General features: G+C 42.6%; 1 protein-coding gene across 1 annotated transcript in view; it reads left to right on the forward strand.

Moving 5' to 3' along the window:
- SEC14L1 (SEC14 like lipid binding 1) overlaps positions 1-22,826 on the forward strand; it is a 43,924-nt gene that overhangs the window by 14,576 nt on the left and 6,522 nt on the right. The window contains exons 3-12 of the mRNA XM_058817081.1: positions 9,997-10,146; positions 10,931-11,062; positions 13,512-13,640; positions 13,889-14,123; positions 14,794-14,903; positions 15,615-15,804; positions 18,774-18,862; positions 20,401-20,471; positions 21,979-22,150; positions 22,472-22,606. Coding sequence (XP_058673064.1) covers positions 9,997-10,146; positions 10,931-11,062; positions 13,512-13,640; positions 13,889-14,123; positions 14,794-14,903; positions 15,615-15,804; positions 18,774-18,862; positions 20,401-20,471; positions 21,979-22,150; positions 22,472-22,606 — 1,413 coding nt within the window. The remainder of the gene's footprint in view (positions 1-9,996; positions 10,147-10,930; positions 11,063-13,511; positions 13,641-13,888; positions 14,124-14,793; positions 14,904-15,614; positions 15,805-18,773; positions 18,863-20,400; positions 20,472-21,978; positions 22,151-22,471; positions 22,607-22,826) is intronic.

The following is a 22,826-nucleotide window of genomic DNA, read 5'->3' on the forward strand; positions in this document are numbered from 1 at the left end:
GGTTTTTGTGCTGGTAGAAAAACAAGCACTTCTTTGCTTCACATTTACTTTGCAGAGAACATAATCTAAAATTCTGAAATGTGTGTAAACTTTTAAATCACTACAAGAAAATGTGCTTTCCCCCCCCTGAAATTGTTACTATCTTTTTGATAGTAGGCAGGGTTTGATGTCTGCTGTAACTTAACAGCAGTAGAAAATCAGTTCTAAATCCTTTCCTGGAAGTGATACTAATATGCATAATCCCATCTAGTTGATTCTTAGCCTGAATTTCTCCAAAACATTCTGTGCAACAGCTACCAGAGGTGAATTTGTTGCTGTGTCCTGTGATTGACAACTGAGATAATGTCCCAAAGCCCTCATGGTTTGGGGTCATGTTTGGTGCAGTAAGAATGTTTTGCTTTCAGTAGGAATCCTGCTGCTTTCTCTGTGTGATGACCTCAAAGGAAAGAAGTTTAAACACAAGCAAGACAAACTAAAATGGGCACCAAATTTTGGGAAGATGGTGTGGATGCTGTGCTGAGTTTCCTTGGAGGTCTGTCCATTTCAGTGACATTTTGCAGTGACCTGGAGGATGCTATGGGCAGTGTGGTGTTTTCAGGGCAGTGCTGGGTTAAGGGTTGGACTCAATGGTTTTAAAGTCTTTTCCAGCCAGAATGAGTTTATGATTCCAAGTGCATTCCACCTCAAAGCCAGGTTACAAGAACTGGCCTGCTGGGTTGCCTTTAGAGCTGTTTAAAATGCCAAGCTATGCATTTGGTCTGGATTTGGAATGTAATTAAAGCCAATAAGTGATCAACACAGTAACCATGGAAATGCTGCCTGAACCACAGAGAGGAACAGAAATGCCAGTAATTGTGTGTTGGTGCAGTTGCTTTCACTTGGAAGTGCTTTGTAGCAGATTAACACATGAAAAGTCCTGCTATCAGAAATCCAAGGTGGTGTGTGATGTGTAAGCAGCACTCTGAGCTGCAGTTTCCTTTATAACACCATTTCAGTGATATTCCATGATTTTTGTGATTGGCTGTGTGTATCAGCTATGGTTTTGCCTGACATTTAACATGAAGCTGTTCCTTTTGCACTGCAGAGGAATTGGGAGAGATAAAATAGGTGTGAAGTAGCCTGGATTGTGTCTCAGAGCTGTGTGGAGATAAAGCTCTGTTCTCAAAGGTTGTTTTGCTTCCCCATGCACATCCCTGGTGTTCTGGATGAGTGGTGCTAAGTGCTGTTTGAAGCCAGGAACCCAGAAAAAATTGTCTCTACATTTTTATGGCCTCAGAGTAACTCAGTGGAGCCAAAGCACAAGGAGAACTTCTGTGCTGTTTCCTGTCTCCATAGAGATTTTTAATTTACTGAATCAAAGCCCTTCATGCAAGATCACAAAGCAGTTATTGAATTTGAGTTTAGTCTGTATACTGGGTTATTTTGTAGTGGTTATGGGCAATGTCCTCATTGTTTTCAGGAATTTGCAGAATGGATGTGAAGCTGGGAGGTTTCTTGCTGTGTTTTTCTAGGATTTGAGCAGCAAATTGCCTGCTTGGCACGTGGGTAGGACTGTTAACCTCTTTGGTAGAACAAATAGATATTGTTTGTCCTGTGGTGACATCCACTGAAGACAGGATCACTTTAACAGGTAGAGTCTATTTGAAATGTGCAAGAAACTTAACTGGGTATTTACTTAACTTGAAAGTACTGTGGGCTTCTAATACAGCTTCTAGTATGTAAAAATGGACAGAGCAGTCTTACCCTCTCCTTTTTATAGGAAGTAATAAAATCTGAGGCTTTATATAGTTAAGCTAGGGGTGAATTTAAATGTGTTGGAATAAATCTGTTCATCCTTTCTTCCTCTTTCTTTATGGACATTCACAAGGCACAAGTGAGTTGTTCATAGCAGTGTAGAGCCTGAAATCCTTTCCAGTGAAACTTGACTAAATCAAGAGAAGTCCTTAAACAAGTATAGGCACCAAGAGAAGATGAGGACAAGTAGAGATGATGCTTTTCTGGACACTTAATAAAACCTTTTCTTCCATGCAGGACTCTTGAGTGCCAGAGGAGCTGTTGAGGGCAAGAATTAATGGCTTTGGTAAATGCCAGGAAAAGAAATGTTTTCTTATTCACCTCATTTTCCTCAACTGCTTTAATGGTGAATTTCTCAGGAATTTCATTTCCATTCCACAGAAGGAGAGGTGAGCTGGGGAAGCTCAATTTGGTGGCTGCTAAGCCAGTTATTCTTTCAGATGCTTTCTTGAGACAAGGATACTGAAAAGTCCTTGTAGCATTTCATGATTGAGCAAGGCCCAAGGAAGCCCTGGTGGTGTTAATGAAAAGGTTTTGCAATGCCCTTCAGTGTTGGGTGTAAGAACAGCTTGGAGCACAGATTATTTAACATCTGTGGGTGTTGGAAGCCCAGGGAGTGCCCACAGACTGTGCAGGGTTCTGTAATGCCTGGGAGGTCAGGGCTCGTTCAGTGTGGGAAATCTCCCTGGATCTTCTGAGGAGAAGAGATGCAAACCTGGGCTGTAAATTTGAGCACCACTTCAGTGCAGTGGCATAAATACAGCGTTTGAAGAATCTGAATATCATGCTGCAGTAAGTTTTTGAACCATTGACAATTTCTCTTCCCAGATACTCAACCTGAAAGCTCTGATCTCTGCCTTGGAGAACATCCAAGGTTGTTTTCAAAGATTGCTTCTCTTGCTGTTTGAGAAATAATTAACCTTCAATTACAACTCATGAACAACATCTGTGCAAAGTAGGTTCTTGTTAGTACTTGTCTGATTTGTATAATAATGTTTGTTGGTGTATTAAAAAAAAAAAAAAAGACAAACCCCTAAACTTCAAAAACAAAAAAGCCATTGTAATTGTAGTCCAAGGATTTGATGCATCATTATATAAAACTTTTACAGCGTTCTTGATGAAAATTTTTACTAACTCCATTGTTTATGAACTTTAAGGTAGGAATGCACTCTGCAAAGCAGAAGGAGCTTGGCCATTTTACCAATTACTTGGGAATGCTTTGCTTTGGAAGACTGGATATGAACAGTGCTGTAAACTTACACTCTTAATGCACTAAAGATCATTTAATTAGAAAGTTCCAGGTCACTTCTTACACTCATGTAGTAAACAGGAACTCTTTAGCCTCTAAAACGGAGCAGAATGTTTGTCTTACTGATATTGACTTGTCCTATTGATTTTTTGGTGTAACTTACACAAGGGTTATTTATTTTATCTTGGGTACACTTAATAGGCATCATTAATACTGAGATGGCCAAATTTCATTGTACCAGGGAACAGAACAGAGGGTGAAGACAATCTATTGTGTGTTTGAATGACTTGTGCCATTCCAGGGTAAAATGGACTTTTTTGGGACTGTAATGGAGGGAGGATACAAGAGGAGCAAAGTAAAATCAGCTCAGGATGCAGTTGTAGGAAAGTGTGATGGGGAGAAAGGAGAATTGTGCAGTTTTTTTTCCTGTAGCTTAGAGTAAGGGTCCGCTCTCATTTGCCAGGAGAATGTCAGCTCTCATTTTTGGAATCCTTTGGGATTCATCCCAGCCGTGGCCAGATCTGCCTGCAGAGCCAGCTCTGCTCCTCACACCCTGCCCAAGGACAGCTCTGCTTGGAAAGGCAGGATTTTCCTCTCTTCTGTGGAATTCTGCTCTGCATGGAGTGGAAGAGCTTTTTCCTGTTGTAAAATGAATGCATTTAAACAAAGGTATATTTGAATGTGGGGCATTGGGATTTAGTTTCCCTTTTAACAAACCAAGATGAATCAGAGCTTTCCTTTTTAATGAATGCTTGCTGCCTGCTTCATCTGTCTTCATCCTTAAAATCTCTGCAGTAGCTCTCCTTCAGGTGAAGAGTTATAATTTTTAATTCAAATTGCTTCCACACAAAGTATTTCCTGATGTACTTTCTAATTACTTACTCCAGTTCAGTGATAAATTGTTAAGCAAACATTTTGTTTGTTGATCTTGCTCTGGTAGCCAGCAGGTTCACCATTGGTGAATCTTGCTGGAAAAGCTACAGTGTATTTGTTCTAATTCTACTTGAACACTATTTTAAAGTAGAAATTGCAATGGAAGGCTTAAATTCTTTTTTTTTTTTTCCCTTTTAAAGTAAGTCATAGTGTTCTTTACACTCTGGTCATGTCTTGGTGGCATAGACTGTGCTAAGATTTACAGAGAAGTCAAAGGACTGTTAAACAACCTCATATTTGTTGAGGACCAGAAATGGCACATAAAGGAAATTTTTGTTTAGAAGACACCCAACCATTCATGGACAGGTTGTCTTTAGTCCCCACAAGCCTCAGCTGTGGTCTGTAACAAAAACCTTCATCTTTTCCACAGAGAGTTCTAGAACTGGGTGCCTGCCAGGCAGCCTTTGTTTCCCAGCAATAAGAAAATAACTCCTCTCTTTGTAAATGAGAACATTTAATGAGGTGAAAACACAACAGAGAGAAAAACCACTTAAACCTCCTGAGCAAGGGCTGCTGTGGGGAGCTGCTCTGAGGGGAAGGTCCCTGCACCAAGCCAAGGGGAGCAGGGCCTGCCTGGCACCCTGAACGTGCCCTTGGAGTGTGGAGGTGTTTGAGGGTCCCCAGGATGAGGGAAGAGATGAGAATCTTGACTCTATGTTTCAGAAGGCTGATTTATTATTTTATGATATTATATTATACTAAAAGAAAATTATATACTACACTAAGAAAGAGAAAGGAGACATCAGAAGGCTTGAAAAGAATGAATAATAAAATCTTGTGACTGACCATAGTCTGACACAGTTGGACCATGATTGGAATTCACATGGAACCAATCAAAGATACATCTGTTGGTAAATGTATCCACAGCCAGCAGATAGTTATTGTTTACATTTCTTTTTCTTTTCTGAGGCTTCTCAGGAGAAAAATCCTAGTGAAAGGATTTTCATAAAATATGTCAGTGACACTTGGAGGACTTTTCCCTGCAGAGCTGCCTTCCCAGGGGAGGCTTTTCCCAGAGAGCTGCCTGTGTGTTAAAGATGTTTGTGCTTCCCCAACGTGCAGTTTGCTTCACGTTCCCTCTCCCCAGTGCCTGGGAGTGTTACCTTACCCCAACCCCTATTTCTGGAGCTGTTTGAGGTGTATCCACTGTAACCATCTGCTCCCTTGCCTGCACGCCCCCGAGCTGATCTCTCCCATGTGAGCCAACATCCCTCAGAGCCACTGAGATCACTGCTTTGTTCAGGTCTCACGATTTTTGTGCTGCTTTGAACAAGTGTCATGATTTTTATACATATGTATGGGTTGTGAAGGGAGTGATGGAGAGCTCTGAACAGCAGAATACAAGGCATGAAAAGTTATTTGCTGATCTGTGAGAGTTCATCCAGAATTGCTTCTTTTCAAGTTCAGCTGCCAAGAATATGAAAGCTCTTGGTTGCCCTGCTGTGGGTTACTGCTTTTCCTATTGATCTGCAGTGCTCTAATGCAAGGGGAGGAGAGGATATAGAGACACCATCCCAAAAAACTCACTTCCTTTTCAAACCAGGACATGCAGGAATCATCAGGCTCCTGGAATGCATCCTGCCTGAGTGACCCTTCTTGTTTCTTGTGTTTGTGAATAATTCACAAATCCCACACGCTGGAAGTGGATAGGGGAGCACAGTGAACTTTGCTATGCACTTGGATTTTGGTGCCCACACATGGTCAGGCTCTGCAGGCAGAGATTAAAATTAGCACTGAGTGCTGCAGATGAGATTGGGCTGCCAGGATGAATCTGTTCATGGCTTCTCTTGAGGTGCCCCTGGAGAATGTGCTGCTGCTCTTGGAATATTGCTCAGCCAGGAATTTTGGACAGAAAGCATCAAAAAGAAAAAAAAAATCTTAACAGCTTGATTCATGCCATTGAGCTGTTAAAGCACTCAATATGCTTAATTTCCTAAATGGTAATTGAAATTCCTCTGTATTTCACCAGGTTAGAATTTCTGTTTGGAGGATTCACCTACTAGAGCAGCACAGCATAAGATTACTTGGAATATTTTTTTCCTCTTTTAGTTAGTTTTGAGTCATTTAATGGAAATACTAAATAATCTCTGTCCTGGAAGGCAGGAGACTGGGAATATATTAATCTGGCCAGAGAAGCTGAGTAATTTATTTGCATGGATGACTGACTCTCCCTCCTGAGGACTGAGCACATGCTGATTATCAAGGGATTTTATTAACCCTAGGCATGGTTTGAGAAGCAAAAAAGCCAGAAATCTTTGAAAACTGGGTTGGGGGTCATACCTAAGTGCTGTTTTAAAAGTGATATTTGGAAAGGAACTTGTTATTCCTGATACTAGAATTCCAAAATCGAAGGGCTGTGGCAGCAAGTACAATTCCCTTGGCTATGAAGAACGACTGCAATGGGTTTAAAATAGTCTGACTTCTGAATTGCTTTCATGTCTTCACACTCAGCTGAAATACTAGCAAGGATAAAAGTGGTATAAATCCTGTTATTTTGACTCTACTCTGAGCATGAGTTGCTAAGGGAAGCAGTTGGAAAAGCAGCTTTATTACAGTGCTATTTTGGTTGAAATTATGCTTGTCAGTGCTCTTGCTGTTAACATGCATTAAGAAAGTTAAATTTGTGGTTCAAGCTGCTTCACCAGACTGTGTTTTTCTTGATGCACAATGCAGCTTCTAATGGATCAGGGTACACAAATGTTCCAGAGGCTGGTGGGAAATGTAAAAGTACATTATTGAGGAACTGTAGAATTGCAGGCTCAAAATCACGTTTTGTCAGATCTGTACACAGGTGTCTCAGCCACAGAAGTGTTGTGACTTCATGTCAAGCCCAGCAGCAGCTGCAGAATTTTGGGGATGAGCACATCTGTGCTCTTGACTTGTGCTCTGTGTCAGTCTCCACACACCCTGTGTGTTAAATGTGACAGTGACAGTGTCATGTCCTTGAAATGCCATTCCTGGCTGCACTTAGTGCTACAGCAGCAGCCCTTCACTCCTGCATGGAGCCCTTCAGGGTTTTCTGCAGCTGCTCATCTTTTGAGGAACTAATTGTCTTTGATTGTATCTGTGCAGTGAAATTGGAACACTGAGACAAAGGTGTGGAATATCTGATTTTATTTGTGAACAGAGACCTATCTGTCCAGGTTTTACCACAATACTGTCATACAAGGAAGGAGCAATATTTTATAATAAACTCTGCTTTATCAGCTTGCTGGAGCAACACTGCATAATGCAGTTATTTCCTGTCTGCAAAGCTGGATTTGAGACAAAATTTCTGGTTCAAAACACTTCAATAATGCAGCAAAATCCCTTCAGTTCTCTTGGAAAATAAAAGCAGTGTTTGATCTTTCTTTAATTTTCTCATGCTCCTTGAATAGCTCGGTCTTGGCCATGCATGTGCTGCTCTGACTCACGTGGCTCTTGCTGTGTTGCACCACAAATTACAGGTTTTCTTCCTGTGCTGTGTAGGTTTGTGGTGGAAGATCTGTCAGTGTCCTGTAGCCTTTAGCAGCTTTTTCCTGCCCACTCTGCACTGTGAAAGTGCAGTTTGTCCCTCATGGAAGGCACAGCTGTGCTTGAATCAGATTGAGTATTTTGACATGGTTTGCTCTGATCACCTTTTATTCAAACTGGGCTGTACTGGGAAATGGTGCATTACAAGGATGTGTTGGCAGTGAGGCATAAAGAAATAAAATCTGATTTAAGAGCCCAGTAAATTTGACTGAACAGTTTTCTGTGTCTACTTTCTATAGAGAGAAAGAATCCTGAGTTGCTGTTAATCTCTTGGAAGCCTTCACGATTTTTTTTTTTTGCTTTTCTATGAGCATTCAGCCTGCCAGCTTTTGGCAGATAATTATTTTATTCTCTTCTGAATTGAACACATTCAATTCAGTCTTGCCATTTAAAACAACATATTCTTTTTGGGCATTTTTTTGTTCACAGTTCAGGGGCAGGTAATGCTCTGAATTGCAAACATTCACAGGGCAAACATGAAGTGTTTGGAGGACTGAAATGAGAAAAGTGTCAGTATGTGCAATGAAGGAGACTTGCAAAGGCTTTTGCATAAAGGGGGCTGTTCAGATGGGGGAAAACTCCTCATCCAAAGGTAAAAAAGACTGAAAAAAGTGAGAAAAATAGATACCTGCCTGTTAGATACCTACCTATTAGGTACCTACTGCCCTTGTCCTGTCTATAAAAGAATTGTAACATAAGGTCCTTAAAATAAAAGCTTTAAATGAAGCAATCTGAAACTGAGAAATGCTTCTAAATTCTGCTTCTTCTAGACATGTTTTCTTTTTCTGATTTCAACTACAGTCATTGCAGTTAAAAGGGGGATTAATTTATGAAGAATGCTGAGACTTTTTCAGGGAGAGGGCTGAGATACTCATGAGCAACTAAAATGTGCAGCCTTCTGTCCAGAGCAAGAGCCTTGTAAAAGAAATAAAGCTGCTTTGCCATCCCAACAGTGCTGAATATTGTGTTCCAGCACCAATGCTCTGTCCCTGCTGTTGTGCCCCCATGTCTGAGCCCAGGAATGATTGCTGTCCTTCAGTCAGGCCCAGCAGCTGTGCACAGATGGGCTTGGAGCAGGGACTGTGTGTGACCCCTTCCCTGGCTCCACTTCTCTGCCTTACACAGCAGCTTTATGAACTTGGGACAGTCATGCTGCAAAAATGGTTTAAAAATATGCACAAAGGGGAAAAAAGCTGATGCTGTTTTAGTGCCTTACACCGCTGTCACCATAGAAACACTGCCTTCAAACTAGGTTTGAACACTGGTAATAAACTGAAGTATTTTAATTGTTCTAAAGGGAGAATTAAGAGATCTTTTCTGTTCCAGCCCCACCATTGCATACTTTGTGCAGCTGCTGCTTGTTTTGTTCCCCACCCTCTCCCTCTTGGTGCTGCAGCCCAGCTGTTGTCGGAGTAGTTGAAATCATCTAAAAGGACAGAGTGGATATTTACCTCTTTTAAAGATTTGTTTCATGATGCCCTCTCAGATTTACTTTATCTAAGCTTTCTTCTGCATTGGGGCATCTTGCAAAATCCTACCTCTTCATCAAAGCCAATGAGATTCTGACAGTAGCAAAAATGAAGGGAAAGCAAGCTAAAGAATTAGTTGCTTCACTGCTACCCCATGAGGAGAAAAAAAAAGCCAAAGAGAAGCAGAGATACATCAGAGAGTGTGAAAGAAAAAGAAAAAAATAAGAGCTCTCTTGTATTCTCCAGCCACAGTGGTTTTAAAATCAAAATTCTACAAGTTTACCAGTGGGGATAAAGCCCATTTTCCTCTTATTTGTTTTACTGATCCCAAATCCTTAACTCTCCTGTCTGATATAATATCATCTTCTCTCTGTGTCAAGTATTTAAGGGATGAAGATATTTACATTACTGTGGTTTTTAACCAAAATCAAAGCTGTTGCTAGCTCTGCATTATTACAAGAAGTTTTACATTTTCACAAGTGTGAAATGAGCTCATTGTATTAGACTGACTGTTGTTGGACAAAACTGGGAACTGATAAACTGCAGTGAAATCATTAGGAACACTCTGTGCCCAGGGAGCTTGAGAGCTCCATTAGCTTAAGAAATAGCTTTTGAAATGTTTTTATTAGACCTTGGGGAGCTGTATGAAATCCCTCTAGACAGCTTGGTGAAACACCGGTAATTAGTAAGTGGGTTTTTTTAATGCAAGACATAATTGTTTTGTCTTGTGGTATTTTAAGACTGGAGGGTCTGATTTTCCTGTTATCAAGGGGGTTGTCATGGTACAGAATGAATAACTTCCTTTCCAGAGGGAGGGGAGGAATGGGTTATTTTGTGTGGTTAAAAACTGCTTACTGGCAAGGAACATATTAATAACTGGATGGTTTGGAATGCACTGTGACTCTTTCAGCTGTCATGTGGGTTCAGGAAGGTTCCACAGAAGCTCTGAAGGGCACTGAGCCTCCAAATGCTGGAGGAGCTGTGCACACCCTCAGGAATTAATGGTGATGATTGTTTGTTCTCTTTCCATCGTGACAGGCATATGAAAGGAGGTTTCCTACGTGCCCTCTGATCCCCATGTTTGTAGCCAGTGACACAGTAAATGAGTACAAGAGTGAGGATGAGGCCATCCACGTGATCGAGCGGCGCTGCAAGCTGGACATCGATGCACCACGGCTGCTGAAAAAGGTGAGGAGCTCTGAAGGGCCTGCTTTGTGCTTCTGGATATCCCTTCACCTGAATGCTGTGCTGGCTTGGTTTTACAGACAGGTGTCTGCTAAGGGAAGGCAGGAACCGCCCTTGAAATGGAAAATATAAACCCTCTCCCTCTGAATTATTATAATTTGAAATTAAGGGGTTCTCAGGCAAAGATATGGGAATAGGAATAACAGTTCTGTACTAGAAAAACTAAAAATACAAATGTAATAGTACAAACAAAAAAAAAAAAAACTAACTGAGAATAGGAGCTGTGACCCCCTGTGTGTCGGGGGTGTCCCAGCCCCATGCCATGGGGGCTCAGCCCTCCTGCAGTGCCAGCTGTGGCTCTGCTGCAGCAGGGATCCTGCACAAGGGGGGAGTTTTCCTCTGCAGCTCCAGGGCTGCTGCAGATGGGCCTGGGCTCCCTCTGGCCATGCAGGGCAGCAGAAAGCTGCTCCTCTGGCAATGCAGGGGGCAAAGGCTGCTGTGCTGTGCCAGGCTCAGATTGGATCCAGGTAGGAATGCTTGGCTCCTCCCCTGGGCGGAGCATCTCCCCATAGGATGCTGGGATTGGATCAGCCCTGCAGGGACACTCAGTGGCCATGGAGAGCAGAGATCTCCTGCAGGGAGGGTTGGCTGTGGGGGAGATAAAGGAAAAACTGCCCAAAGGACAGCAGAGAACTGCCCCAGCTCTGACAGAGAGGAGAAGAACACCCCAATCTCCAAGGTCCAACCTAAGACATGTGCCTTACCAGAATCTGTGCCTCTTCCCCAGATTGCAGGAGTGGACTATGTCTACTTTGTCCAGAAGAATTCTCTGAACAGGAGAGAAAGGACTCTGCACATAGAAGCCTACAATGAAACCTTCTCCAACAGAGTCATCATCAACGAGCACTGCTCCTACACAGTGAGTAACACCAGGCCCTTGCTGGGGATGCAGATGAGCCAAGGCACTGTTCAGATCTCAGGATTCAGAGCTTGGGTTTTTCCTGGCTTTTGCCTTGCAAGAAAAAATAACCAACATGTTATTTGAAATGAATTTGTAGAGAATGTACACGTCTGTGTGCAAACCTTGAGATAAGAAATGCTGACTTAGAAATGCCATGGAATAAGACAGACATTGTTGAGAGAGAAATGGAACTAGAAACAAGTTTCAAAAGGTGGCCTTGCAAGAAAGACTGATACTGTGGAGAAATAGAACTATGAAAGATGCATTGTAGTAGGACTCACAAAGGGTAATTTTAGATTGGCTTTAAAGCATTTACAACATCATGTGGCAAAAGCTGATAGGCCAAGAAATGCTTGTAGTGTATTGTAATTAGAAAAGAGTTGGCTTCTGATTGTGATGGTGTGAATTATAACATTTGTATTTTCTCACCCTTCACATGAGTCTGAAAATAGAATAAAAGTTTTTAAAACACCTCTCAGTTACTTAATCTCTGGGTCAGAAAAGAGCTTAATCCAGCACCAACACACTGCCCTGAGTGATAATTGTTAGTGTTAAATGTAATATACTTACTTCAAAAACTGAGACATGTTTGGCACCCTCTTGCTTGAGCAGCTTCTCAGAGGGCAGAACACAACACAATTTGCTGTGTTTGACAGCCCTGTTTAGGCAAATCTGTGCTTTGTAGCAGCAGTGTGGGACTTGGTGAGGCTGTGACACCCTGACAGAACTGCCAGAGGAAAGTTCAGCTGATTTGCCTTCTGCTCAGCTCAGACAGGAGTTCACTGAGTCAGCTCTGTGTTTTAACCTACCTTTTTTCATTGTTCTTGGTCTTCAGTGCAAATGTTGATGCAGAGGAGTCTGGTGGCAGGCCTGCTGCTCTGCCCTGCTCATGGTTTATTTCTGAATGGCTCAGCCCACCCTCATGGGCACTTACAACATGTGCTGGAGCAGTAGAATTTCAAATTGATGTTAAAGGTCAGATCAGAGCTAACAAATGTGACTGATTTATCTGTATTGTAGCACTTTTTCTAGGTCATAAAATTTTCTGTTGTGTTTAACCTGTGGTTAAAAGATCACTTGGTGCCAAATCCACTTGACACTATTATCTAATATTTTTATAATTATTTCTGCTGTAACTTCCAGGGTAAATTTAAGAATACTCTTTCACTTACCTGCAGTTTTTTTATGTGAAAGCTCTGTTTAAACAGGGGAAATGCTGTACAGAAAAGTGCATGTGGTAAATATGTACAAAATACAGCACTTCTTTATGCCCATTTGCTCTACTCAATTGAGAAATTAGGTAAATACAAAAGCAGGTTTTTAATGGAAGAATAAATTGTTTCTTAAAGTTCATTTTTATTCAAGGTAACTTATAATTGAATTTATGAAAATACAGGAAGATTCTTAAATGGTGTTATTATGAGTTGTACTTACTGAGGCTGTGCAAGCTATTCTTGTACCTCCCATTCCCTAATGCAGAAACAGAAAATGAAGGTAAAAGGGTTTTTTTCTGCAGTTGTCTCCTCATAAAGTGTTGATTCTGTTCTTAGCCAAATTTAGCATGTTTTGAGGGGGAAGGGAACCCTAAGGCATCAGGCCAGTTACATGCTCAGAAATCCAGCCTTTTGTGATGTTTTTGTAATGACAAATTCAGAGTCCAGCGTAGAAATTGCTTGAGCAAATCTATTTCAGCTGAAGAGAGTTTAAAGAACAACTTTTCTGTAACAGTATCAGTCATAGAATTGTTTAGGTTGGAAATGCCCTTTAAAATTGAGTCCAACTAAAAGTCTGTTTCAGGATCATGTCAGTAAAGCAGGAGATAAGCTAAGAGGGAAGGTGTCAGCTGAGTGAGGAGTGTGCACTTCTGTCTGTGGCATTATCATGGGAGAGCAAACTAAACCAGTTTTCATTCTACAGAATGCTGAAATACCTCCTAGGTCAGTGTGGGAACAGTGTTTTGGCTGTCTTGAAAATGTTGGGAGTGCTGCCCCTGCTCTTGCTGCAGGACTCAGCCTGGCTGAGCTGGCCCTGGGCTGTCAGCCACAGCAGAGCTCCCTGTGGAGGCTTTTACCCTGTTCCACACACACCCTGCAGTCCCAGCCCTTATCTGGACTGAGGGACTGTAGAAATGTGCACTCCTCTGGCTCTTGGCTGGTGCACTTGTGTTTCTCCACCCTTCACTTTCTTGTTTAGACCAAAAGAAAATGGCTGTGGGACCAAAAGCTTCTCAGCTTTTTGTCCTTTGGTGTTGCCTCTTCCCAACTGTGAAGCAAGGGAAGCAAATTCCACTTGAATGTTTTTGACTGTGTGAACCTGTAAAACAAGAAACATTTCAAATATGGTGAGGGAGAAAAGGAGAAAACAACCCTCAATGGATAACTGAGCTGTATGATCTTCTGACTTGCAGGTTCATCCTGACAATGAAGATTGGACCTGTTTTGAACAGTCAGCAAGTCTGGATATCAAATCTTTTTTTGGTTTTGAAAGCACAGTGGAAAAGATTGCCATGAAGCAATACACCAGTAATATTAAAAAGGTGAGCCTGCAGTTGGGAAGGATGTGCCTGGCTCCAAGTTCCCAGAAGACAATGAGGCTGCTGCTAAGTAACAGGCTGCCCTGCTCAGAAACCTGGGCTGCTGTGCTAAGGGCCTGGGGCACTGTGTCTGTGTAGGGCTGTTCCAAGTGAAATCTTCAGAGATCTGATCACTTAATTTTCATCCCAGTCCTTTCTGTGTCTAAATGTGTGGGTTTTTCAGCAGCTGAAGTAAATTTTCTTTTTTGAAGGGAAAAGAAATAATAGAGTACTACCTGAAGCAGCTGGAGGAAGAAGGAATAACCTTTGTCCCTCGCTGGACTCCTCCTGTTGCATGTAAATCAGAGAGCAGCACATCTCACCCAAGGAGACCAGTGTCACCTGCCATTAATATCCCAGAGTCTGCCACAAAGGAGGGCTTGAGCAGCAAGGAGATCCTCAACACCTCCAGCAGCCCCTCGGAGCCCACTGCAGGAACACCTGATGGTATGGGGGTCTGATGTGTTCTACTGGGAAGCTTTGGGCTGGAGAGGCCCTCAGCACTGGGCACTTCTGGGCAGCTGAGGAGCTCCACATTGCTCCTGAGTTGGGGACATGCAGTGTTCAAGGGTGGGCTCACCCAGCAGTGACACGTGGCAGGGCTCAGGCAGCTGTTACAGGCTGAGCTTGTGAGTAGAGGTCAGGTGTGAGCAGAAAAACTCTTCTTCTTTGGGTTGCAAATGAGCATTCTGCTCTTATCCTGAAATTCAGAGATGGGTGTAATTATAGGAAGGATTGGGAGGAAACAGCTGAAACTTCCCTGGATAGTCTTCTGGGAATATGGGAGAATTCTTGCACTGGGAGATCAAAACTTCTCTAAGTATTTCTAGAAGCAGCAACCCCAGTGGTGCTGTGAATTGATGAATCTGAGTAGACTGGCAAAATGCTTTTAACAAATGCCTGCTTTTGCTCCTTCCTTAGCTGCAGAAGGAGAATTTTATATTCTTGTTGAGGATGACTGTGTTTGTTGCCTTACTCATCTTTTCATTGATTCAAAGGAACCTTATTCAGTTCTGACTGTGCCCAACACAGCAGCCACTTTGAGACAGCAGCAAATCAGACCACGTGGTGCTTGGTCAGGTCAGGATCTCTCTGATCACCTGTAATCTCTTTTCAGATAAGCTGGATGCAGACTACATCAAGAGGTACCTGGGGGACCTGACCCCCATGCAGGAGAGCTGCCTCATCCGCCTGCGGCAGTGGCTGCAGGAGACACACAAAGGCAAGGTGAGCTCCTGGGGTGTCCCCTGGCTCAGAGAGAGTCACACACAAACTGAGCCTGAGGAAATGCCCTGCCACACCCCCTGGGGCTGACCCTTTCTGCTAAGTGGCTCTCCGTAATCAAAACCTAAATAGGAGTTCATTGTGACTGTCCAGCTGACTTTGGAGCTGTGGTGCTTCAATAATTCGCTTGAAAAACTCTCAGACTGTCAGTTAAACTGCCACAGGGGAATAACATCAGTTTTATAAGTCTTCCTGGTATCTGCAATGACCTTATTTTTATATTTGTTTGTTTTGGCCAAACATCATAGTCTTAAATACTGATTGGTAGGAGTAGAGCACTGATAGCAAGGCTGGGGTTTTTACAGTGCCTTGTGATTTGCATGTGTGTCTCAGCTTCCTCTAACTTAACAATAAAACACAGTGTGTGTTCTGTCCTGATTTATTTAAATTGGACTGGCTTGGTATGGTCATGCAGGTGGAAATGATTACATTAGAGTTCATGAAATTTTTATATCCCTTATGAAGGTAGCTGCAGTGCCTGACAGGGCTCATGATTTTGTTTCAAACAAAGGCTGATTTTCTTGACTGACTCCCAGTGTTACACACCATCCTCATGCATTGGTGCAGGGCTGCGTATTTTTCAGCTTCTATTGTTTGGCTTTCTGTTCTTGTTTCATACCTTGAATACAAAATTTGGTTTGGTTTTGTTCATAGATCCCCAAGGATGAGCACATTTTAAGATTCTTGCGTGCCAGGGACTTCAACATCGACAAAGCAAGAGAGATCCTTTGCCAGTCACTGACGTGGCGTAAGCAGCACCAGGTGGATTATATTCTGGACACCTGGAATCCTCCCCAGGTGCTCCAGGATTACTATGCAGGAGGCTGGCATCACCATGACAAAGGTATGGTTTCAGTACAAAACATGTATTGAACAACCTTTTTGCATTTTGAATCAAAGGTGATAGTTGCTGTCCCTCTGTTAACTAGAGGTGGCCGGTTAGAACTTCTAGAGACATTTAAATTGATAGAATGTTTTGAGTTGAAAGGGAATTTAAAATAATCTTGCTCCATCTCACTCCATGGACAGGGGCACCTTCCACTAGACCAGGTTGCTCAGAGCCCTGTCCAACCTGGCCTTGAACGTTTCAGGGGCATCCACAGCTTCTTTGGGCAGCCTGTTCTGGTGCCTTGTCAGCCCTAAGGGGCTGGAGGCAGAGCCCTGGAACAGAGTCTTTCTGACTAATACTGACATACTTATGCTTTGCCAGGAGCTTAAAAAAAGTGATTAATTTCACTTCTCTAGTGCTCTGAGATACTTAGAAGGGTGTTAGGCAAATGCTGAGTGTGCTCTTTCAGTGATTAAAAGGTGTTTGTAAATAAGTATATCTTCGTAATCAATTTATTTCTGATGTTGAATAAGTCTGCTGATGGCATAAATGAATATTTATTTGATATTACAATCAGCTTAATGATGAGAAGTGGAATGTTGCAAAAACATCAACTAGAGCGGGTTTGTTTAAGAAGAGAAGCAGCTTTGGCTGAATTCCCTTTGTGCTGTGAGCCACAGCCTGCCACACTCCCCTGTCCCTCTGTTTTATCGTGCACCGATCTCGTTGCTAATACATACATAGAAATGAAACACGTTGGAATTTGTGCCTTGAGGCAAGCTGGGCTCTTCAGATAAGGAAATGATCTCTTACTGTGAGCGATCTGGGCTCTGATTGAGTCTTTTCCCACCAGGCACCATTGTTTCTGCTCAGCTCTTCCTTTTCCAAGCAGCATGTGAAACAGGGCAGGATGCTGTCAGCAGTGGTGGCCAGGAGACAGGGAGGACACAGCAGAAATTTAATCACAGAGCTTGAATGGCTCTTCCCTGCTGCTCTGGGTTTGACAGACCTCAAACTGAGAAAATGGAAAATGAGAATGTGCTTGTAAAGATTGTAGGGAAAAAGACCTGTTAATAAGTTCTCCCTTTCAGCCCGTTCCTTGTCTGTGCTTTGCAAAGACTTCCTCTGTCAATGGCACACAACTGGGTCCTGCCAGTGAGCAGAAAGGTGCAGAATGCATCAAAGCCTTGTTTAATGTTCTTCTGAGAAGTTCTGCAGTCTTGTGGTGAACTTCATGCCCCCTCCCTTCCCCTGCAGTTCCTTTGATCTCTCTTGCAGCATGCCCACAAGTAAAGCATGGCTTTGTCAATAATGGAAACACCATTTCAGAACTGAGCAGTTCTTTATAATTTAAAACTTTACAGTGGTAGGTTCTTTTTTTAAACTCTCTTTTCTAGTATTGCTCCTTTCCTCCTACATATGTTAAATGTGCCAAACTTAAGCTGGCTGAATGCTGTGTGACTTTTAGGGCTACAGCAAGGGCAGCAGTGATAATGAAGCATGTTGTTTAGAATGAACTATCAGTGCTAAAGAAAGAAGTTATTATTTTGGCTTGCAATTAGCACAGATTTGTATACATCTGAATGGCTCTTATTTTGACAGGAATGCTTCAATCTAATGTCTTTTTAAAGCCACAAAGCTCTAATGGAATATAAATTGTACAGTGATAACAGAGCACTGTCAGCTGAGAGTCTCCTTCATGTGTCATTTGGATGGACCAGGGTTACTGAGCTGTTGGTTTGGGTTTGGAGAAATCTCTGTCTGGGAGGGAGGGAGGGAGACCTGCCATGAAGCTTAATAGCAGTTTTTGTTTAGTGTTTCAAAAGCTAAACAGTACATTCCAAGATAAGTGTGTGCCCATGTTAAAACAACATTTTCTTTTAGTCCACCTGATAAAACATAAAACACTGTGAACTTTCATGGGGGCAGTGTCTTTGTCAAGTAAATAACTGGCCTTGACTCTGCAGTTTTGGTTGTTTGTTGGTTTTCTTAATAGTATGTTTTTTGCAGTTTCTCCCCTTGTGCCCCAAAGGTAATTTGATAACCTCTCTTGCAGCTGTTGGAGGGAAGTGAAGCTGCACAGACAACAAGACTTGAGGGAGATTTTTATGTAGAAAGCTTCCTCTTTTTCTTCTTTTTATGTTGTATGCTAACATATTCCCTTTTATAAGATGGTGATTGTTTAGCCTGTGTATTAAAATAGATGAAGAAAAGCCCAACAAGTGCATCACAACTTTAGAGGGAGGCTGGGAGCTGTTTTCTACAACTAAGAGCCAAAAAAGCAAACTTTGATTATCAATTTCAGCCAACACAGTAATTCACCTTGATGCCTGAGTATGCTGCCAGTGTCAGGCTGACTGTGGATGGGCAGGGCTCTAATGCAGAAGGTCCAGCAGAAGCAGAGTCTGTTCTCACCAGGCTAACCTGCATTAGCAGGGCTGTGTGCCAGTTCTGCACAGCGTGCAGGGGCAGAGCTGAGTGTGGCTCCATCCAGCACGGTCTGCAGAGGGCAGGCTCTGGGTTAAACCTTGGTTTCTTTGATTCCCAGATATCAGGATGGCTATTTCTCCAGAGCACTGGAGAGTTAAAAAATCACATGTGATAAAAGCCTTGGAGCCTTCCCTGCAGCTCTGCAGTCACAGGAAAGCTTCAGTTCATTGGTGTACCTGAGCTGTCCTGGAAGCTAAGAATAGTCTGTGTCATTAATTGTGTATACCAAGGTCTGGAGTGAACTGATGCACTCCAAGTCCTTTGAACTTTCCATGAAGGTCAGGGAGCTATTTCTCAATCAGGATACGATCATTTTGTAGCTCATTTACAGATAATCTGTTGGTGTGGCTGCACTGAGTGATGTTTATGTTGCCGGCTGCTCTTGATTCTTCCTCCTACAGGGGAGGTTTAACTGTTATGGTTTGTTTCCGTCTGAATTTTTTAGAAGAGCTCTCTCAAATGTCTCGTGCTGTGTTTTTTGTGTCTCTGTGCAGACGGGCGCCCTCTGTACGTGCTGAGGCTGGGCCAGATGGACACCAAGGGCCTGGTGCGAGCGCTGGGGGAGGAGGCCCTGCTGCGCTACGTGAGTGTTCCCAAAGCAACAGCACAGGATTGCAGCCAGAAACCCCATGTGAACAATGCCAATGGCTTGGGTGGAAAATTTTAAATGTTTAATAGTAATAAAATGGTTAGAAAAATAGTAATACAATTAGAGTAATAATAATCTGGACAATTTGGATTAGGACAATATGAGACAATAGAAACAAAGAGTTATGGATGTCTGGGTACCTTTTTCTGGGCAAAATAAGCCCGAAAAAGGACCCACGTTAACAAAGGATTAACCCTTAAAAAACAATAACCTGTTGCATGTTCATACACCTCATACATGATGCATAAATTCCATTCAAATACAGGATTCTCTCTGGTCAGTGTCAGCTTCTTCCTCTTAATCCTGATGGCATCATCCTGCCCAAGCAAGGCAGGAAGAAGTTCAGAAGTTCGTTTCTCCTGATAATGGAGCAATAAATTCTCTTTCTCTGAAAGATTTAGGTGTCCTGTGGCTGCTATCTCAGTGCCAGTCCTTTCTTTAGAAAAAAGGTGTCCCACATAGCATAGTTTCTATTTTAACATTTTGTTATAATCTAAAACTATATTTAACACACTACTTAAGGGAATAAACCAGCATTACTTTCTAACACAACACATATAATATTCATTTCAATATTTGTGAAAAGCCAATCATAAAATACACATTTTTCACACCCCAGGTGTTCTCATAATGCTTCTCTTGGGGCTGTTTCTCTTGTGCTCCCTTCTGCTGCAGAGCAGTGCAGCCCAACTCCCAAATCTATTTGTGGGGGAGATTTTCCAGGCACTGGGCATTGGTGCAGGCTGCCAAAAAATCAGGCCATGACAGTGTTATGGGTAACATTTCCATCAGTGTTTGGTTGGAATACCTCTGAAAGCCCCTGGTAACTGTTCCTGATGTGTTCTGCAGGCTGATGGAAAGGTGGAGTTCATGGCAGCTCCTGTGGTTACTGATGGGGATTTGCACAGATTCTTCTGCACTTGTGCAGGGTTTCAGACTGCAGTCTCTGCTCTTGTACAGAAGGGAAAATGCCACACTCAGCAATTTGTCCAGTCTGTACTCCAGGGATAAGAATAATTTATTTTTAAAGATAAAGTGCTTGCCTGTACTTCTGCCTTCTTCATCACTCAGACTGTTACTGTGGTTCTGCTCAGCTTCCAAGCAGACAGCTGGCAGAATTCCAGGTTTGCACTGACTTTTTTTGACTCCTAGTAATGACAGGAGTAGCCATAGTGACTATTAAAAACAGGGAGTGGGTTTTAGTTTTCTCTCCTAGTAGCGTTTCCAAGCAGACACTAACTTTTGTTTGCTTGCCCTAGTTGTTTCAAGGTTACTTTCTGTGATTTCAAAAGGGGCTTTAATTTCTGAACAATTAAGGGTATTTGTAGTGATTTTAATGAATTCTTTGGCAGGGGGGCAAGTTTATGCTGGTTTGATCTTGTAGTTTCAATTAATCTTTGGATATAAACATATTTTCCTTATCCTACTGAATTTGAGACTGTCTTTTCTAAACCCCACTCTTTTTTGTGCAGGTTCTTTCAATAAATGAAGAAGGGCTGAGGAGATGTGAGGAGAATACAAAAGTATTTGGCAGGCCAATAAGGTAAAGTCTGCTCTGTGGGAAGGAGCTGCTTTCCTGGGATGTGGGGGGAATGTCAGGCAGTGGAACAAGCAGAGGGTAGGCTGTGTCTCATATGCAGGTACAATCATATGGTTAATTAAGAGCCTCCCCAATTAGTGGGGCTGGAGGGAATGTGCCTGGGGCAGCCTGAGGGACGCACATCACCTGCCCAGCAGCCTTGGCCTTGTGCTCATCATGGTTCTGTTGCGGCTGTTTCTCTTCTGCTCCCTTCTACTGCACAGCAGTGCAGCCTAACTCCCAAACCTGTCTGTTCTGTGGGGGAGATTTTCCAGGCACTGGGCATTAGTGCAGGCTGCCAGAAAATCAGGCCATGATGGTGTCATGAGTAACAGTTCCAGTAGTTTAAGGTGTGGCTTCCATGTCACTTGTTCATCCATGACTCCAAGGCTCAGTACACAGTTCTGCTTTGCATTCTCCATTTATTATGTGTGGCTACTCAGCTGTTGATCCAAGGTGAGGTCATGAGGCTCCTGTAAAACCTGGGATCTAGTTTTCCAGGTTTTGGCCTGACTTCATGTGAAGTTCAGTCAAAAGTGGTTTTCTAGCCCATCTTGAAGTCATTGTAGGGGTCAGTTGTGAAAGTGGTAACTGCAAAATGGATTTAAGGGCATGGAATGAAGGCAGGACCAGCCCTGAAGAGATGCCACGTTTCTTGAACTCTCTCCAGTTTCCTTCTCCTAATCTGCAAGGTCCAGGGTGTGGGGTGTGCCTGCTTATCATTTCCTTGTCACAGACCTTGCTGCCCCAGCTCCCCAAGGGAGCTCAGATCCAAGGGAGAGCTCCCACGTGTTTAACAGCTGAATGGTGCTGCCTCCTGCATCTTCATTTGTAGCCATAATCCTAAAGGGCTGTGTATTAAACATTTAAAGTGAAACAAAGAAGGGTTTGGTGTTTCATAGGAGCCTTATGCATAATGTAATGTCTGCTGGCTGGTACAGCACAGCTGTAAATCTTGAATTCCTGCCCAGGGCAAGACCTGAACTTGGAAAGAAACTGAAACACATGCTGCAGCTCAGTGGTTAGTATTAAGAACATATCTCTTCCTATAGAAAAAGCTTCCTTCCCTGAGATCTGACAACAGAATTAGCTTTGACATGTATTGGCACTGTTGTGCAGTAGAAAATCTGCTCTGAGAATGTCAAATTGCTTCAGAGCAGCATTGTGGCCACTTAAATGATCTCTCAGTAAAAGCAATGGTTTAATCTCTGGGCTGACTGTTGACAGGATCCTTTTTTGGCTTTATATGAACTGAACTTTTATCTGGAATCTAAAATGTCTGTAGGAGAGTGTGCAGAGTGATCACTGCACACCCCTTAAACTCCAGTGCCTACAGGCAGCACAAAGGAGGTAAAACAGAATAAAGCAAAACATGCACAGGGTCCCCACATTTCAGTGTGTTGGGCACTTGCATAAGCAAGGAGAATTTTGATGTTATTGAGATTTTTCTTTTTATCTCTCTCAAATTCAGCTCTTGGACCTGCCTGGTAGATCTGGAAGGTTTGAACATGAGGCATTTATGGAGACCTGGTGTCAAGGCCCTTCTGAGAATCATTGAGGTGGTTGAAGCCAATTACCCTGAGACCTTGGGTCGTCTGCTTATCCTAAGAGCACCTCGAGTATTCCCAGTTCTCTGGACACTGGTATGTGTGTAATCCAAGGTGTTCCTCAGCTCCCTGAGTTTGTAAAAGCACTTCAGAGATCGGGCTGCATGTGCAGCAAATGTTCCCATTTGGAAACATGTCCTTTATATATAATTCCTGGAGTGGATTAAAAACCATCACCTAAGAAGCTGATTACACAGTTGGTTAATTTGGCTTGTTTGTGCTGGGGACTTTGCATAACCAGGATGGTAATGCTCAGTGTGATCAAAACTGATTCCTTCAAAATTGACTTGGAAACAATGTAAATTGACTTGAGAAAAACATGAGGGCCTGATCTGTTCTGTTTTTCTTTCTTTGTAGGTTAGTCCATTCATTGATGACAACACCAGAAAGAAATTCCTTATTTATGCTGGAAATGACTACCAGGGTCCTGGAGGACTGCTGGATTACATAGATAAAGAAATTATCCCTGATTTCCTCGGTGGAGAGTGCATGGTATGAATATAAACTATTGCATATAGCAACTTACTTGTGGTTTTTTTTTAATTATTATTTTTTCTCTAAGCAAAGAAGTCTTTAAATACAGAATGATTGTTGGTGCAGTTTAGAGGTGGGGGTTATGGTGTAGGATTTCAGGCTCAGTGCTGTTTTCTGGATCCCATTTAAAAAGAACAGTACAGTGCTTCTCTTGGATGAGTATCTTGATCAAATACCT

Source organism: Ammospiza caudacuta, chromosome 19 (genome assembly GCF_027887145.1).
Source record: "Ammospiza caudacuta isolate bAmmCau1 chromosome 19, bAmmCau1.pri, whole genome shotgun sequence".
Classification (NCBI taxonomy): domain Eukaryota; kingdom Metazoa; phylum Chordata; class Aves; order Passeriformes; family Passerellidae; genus Ammospiza; species Ammospiza caudacuta.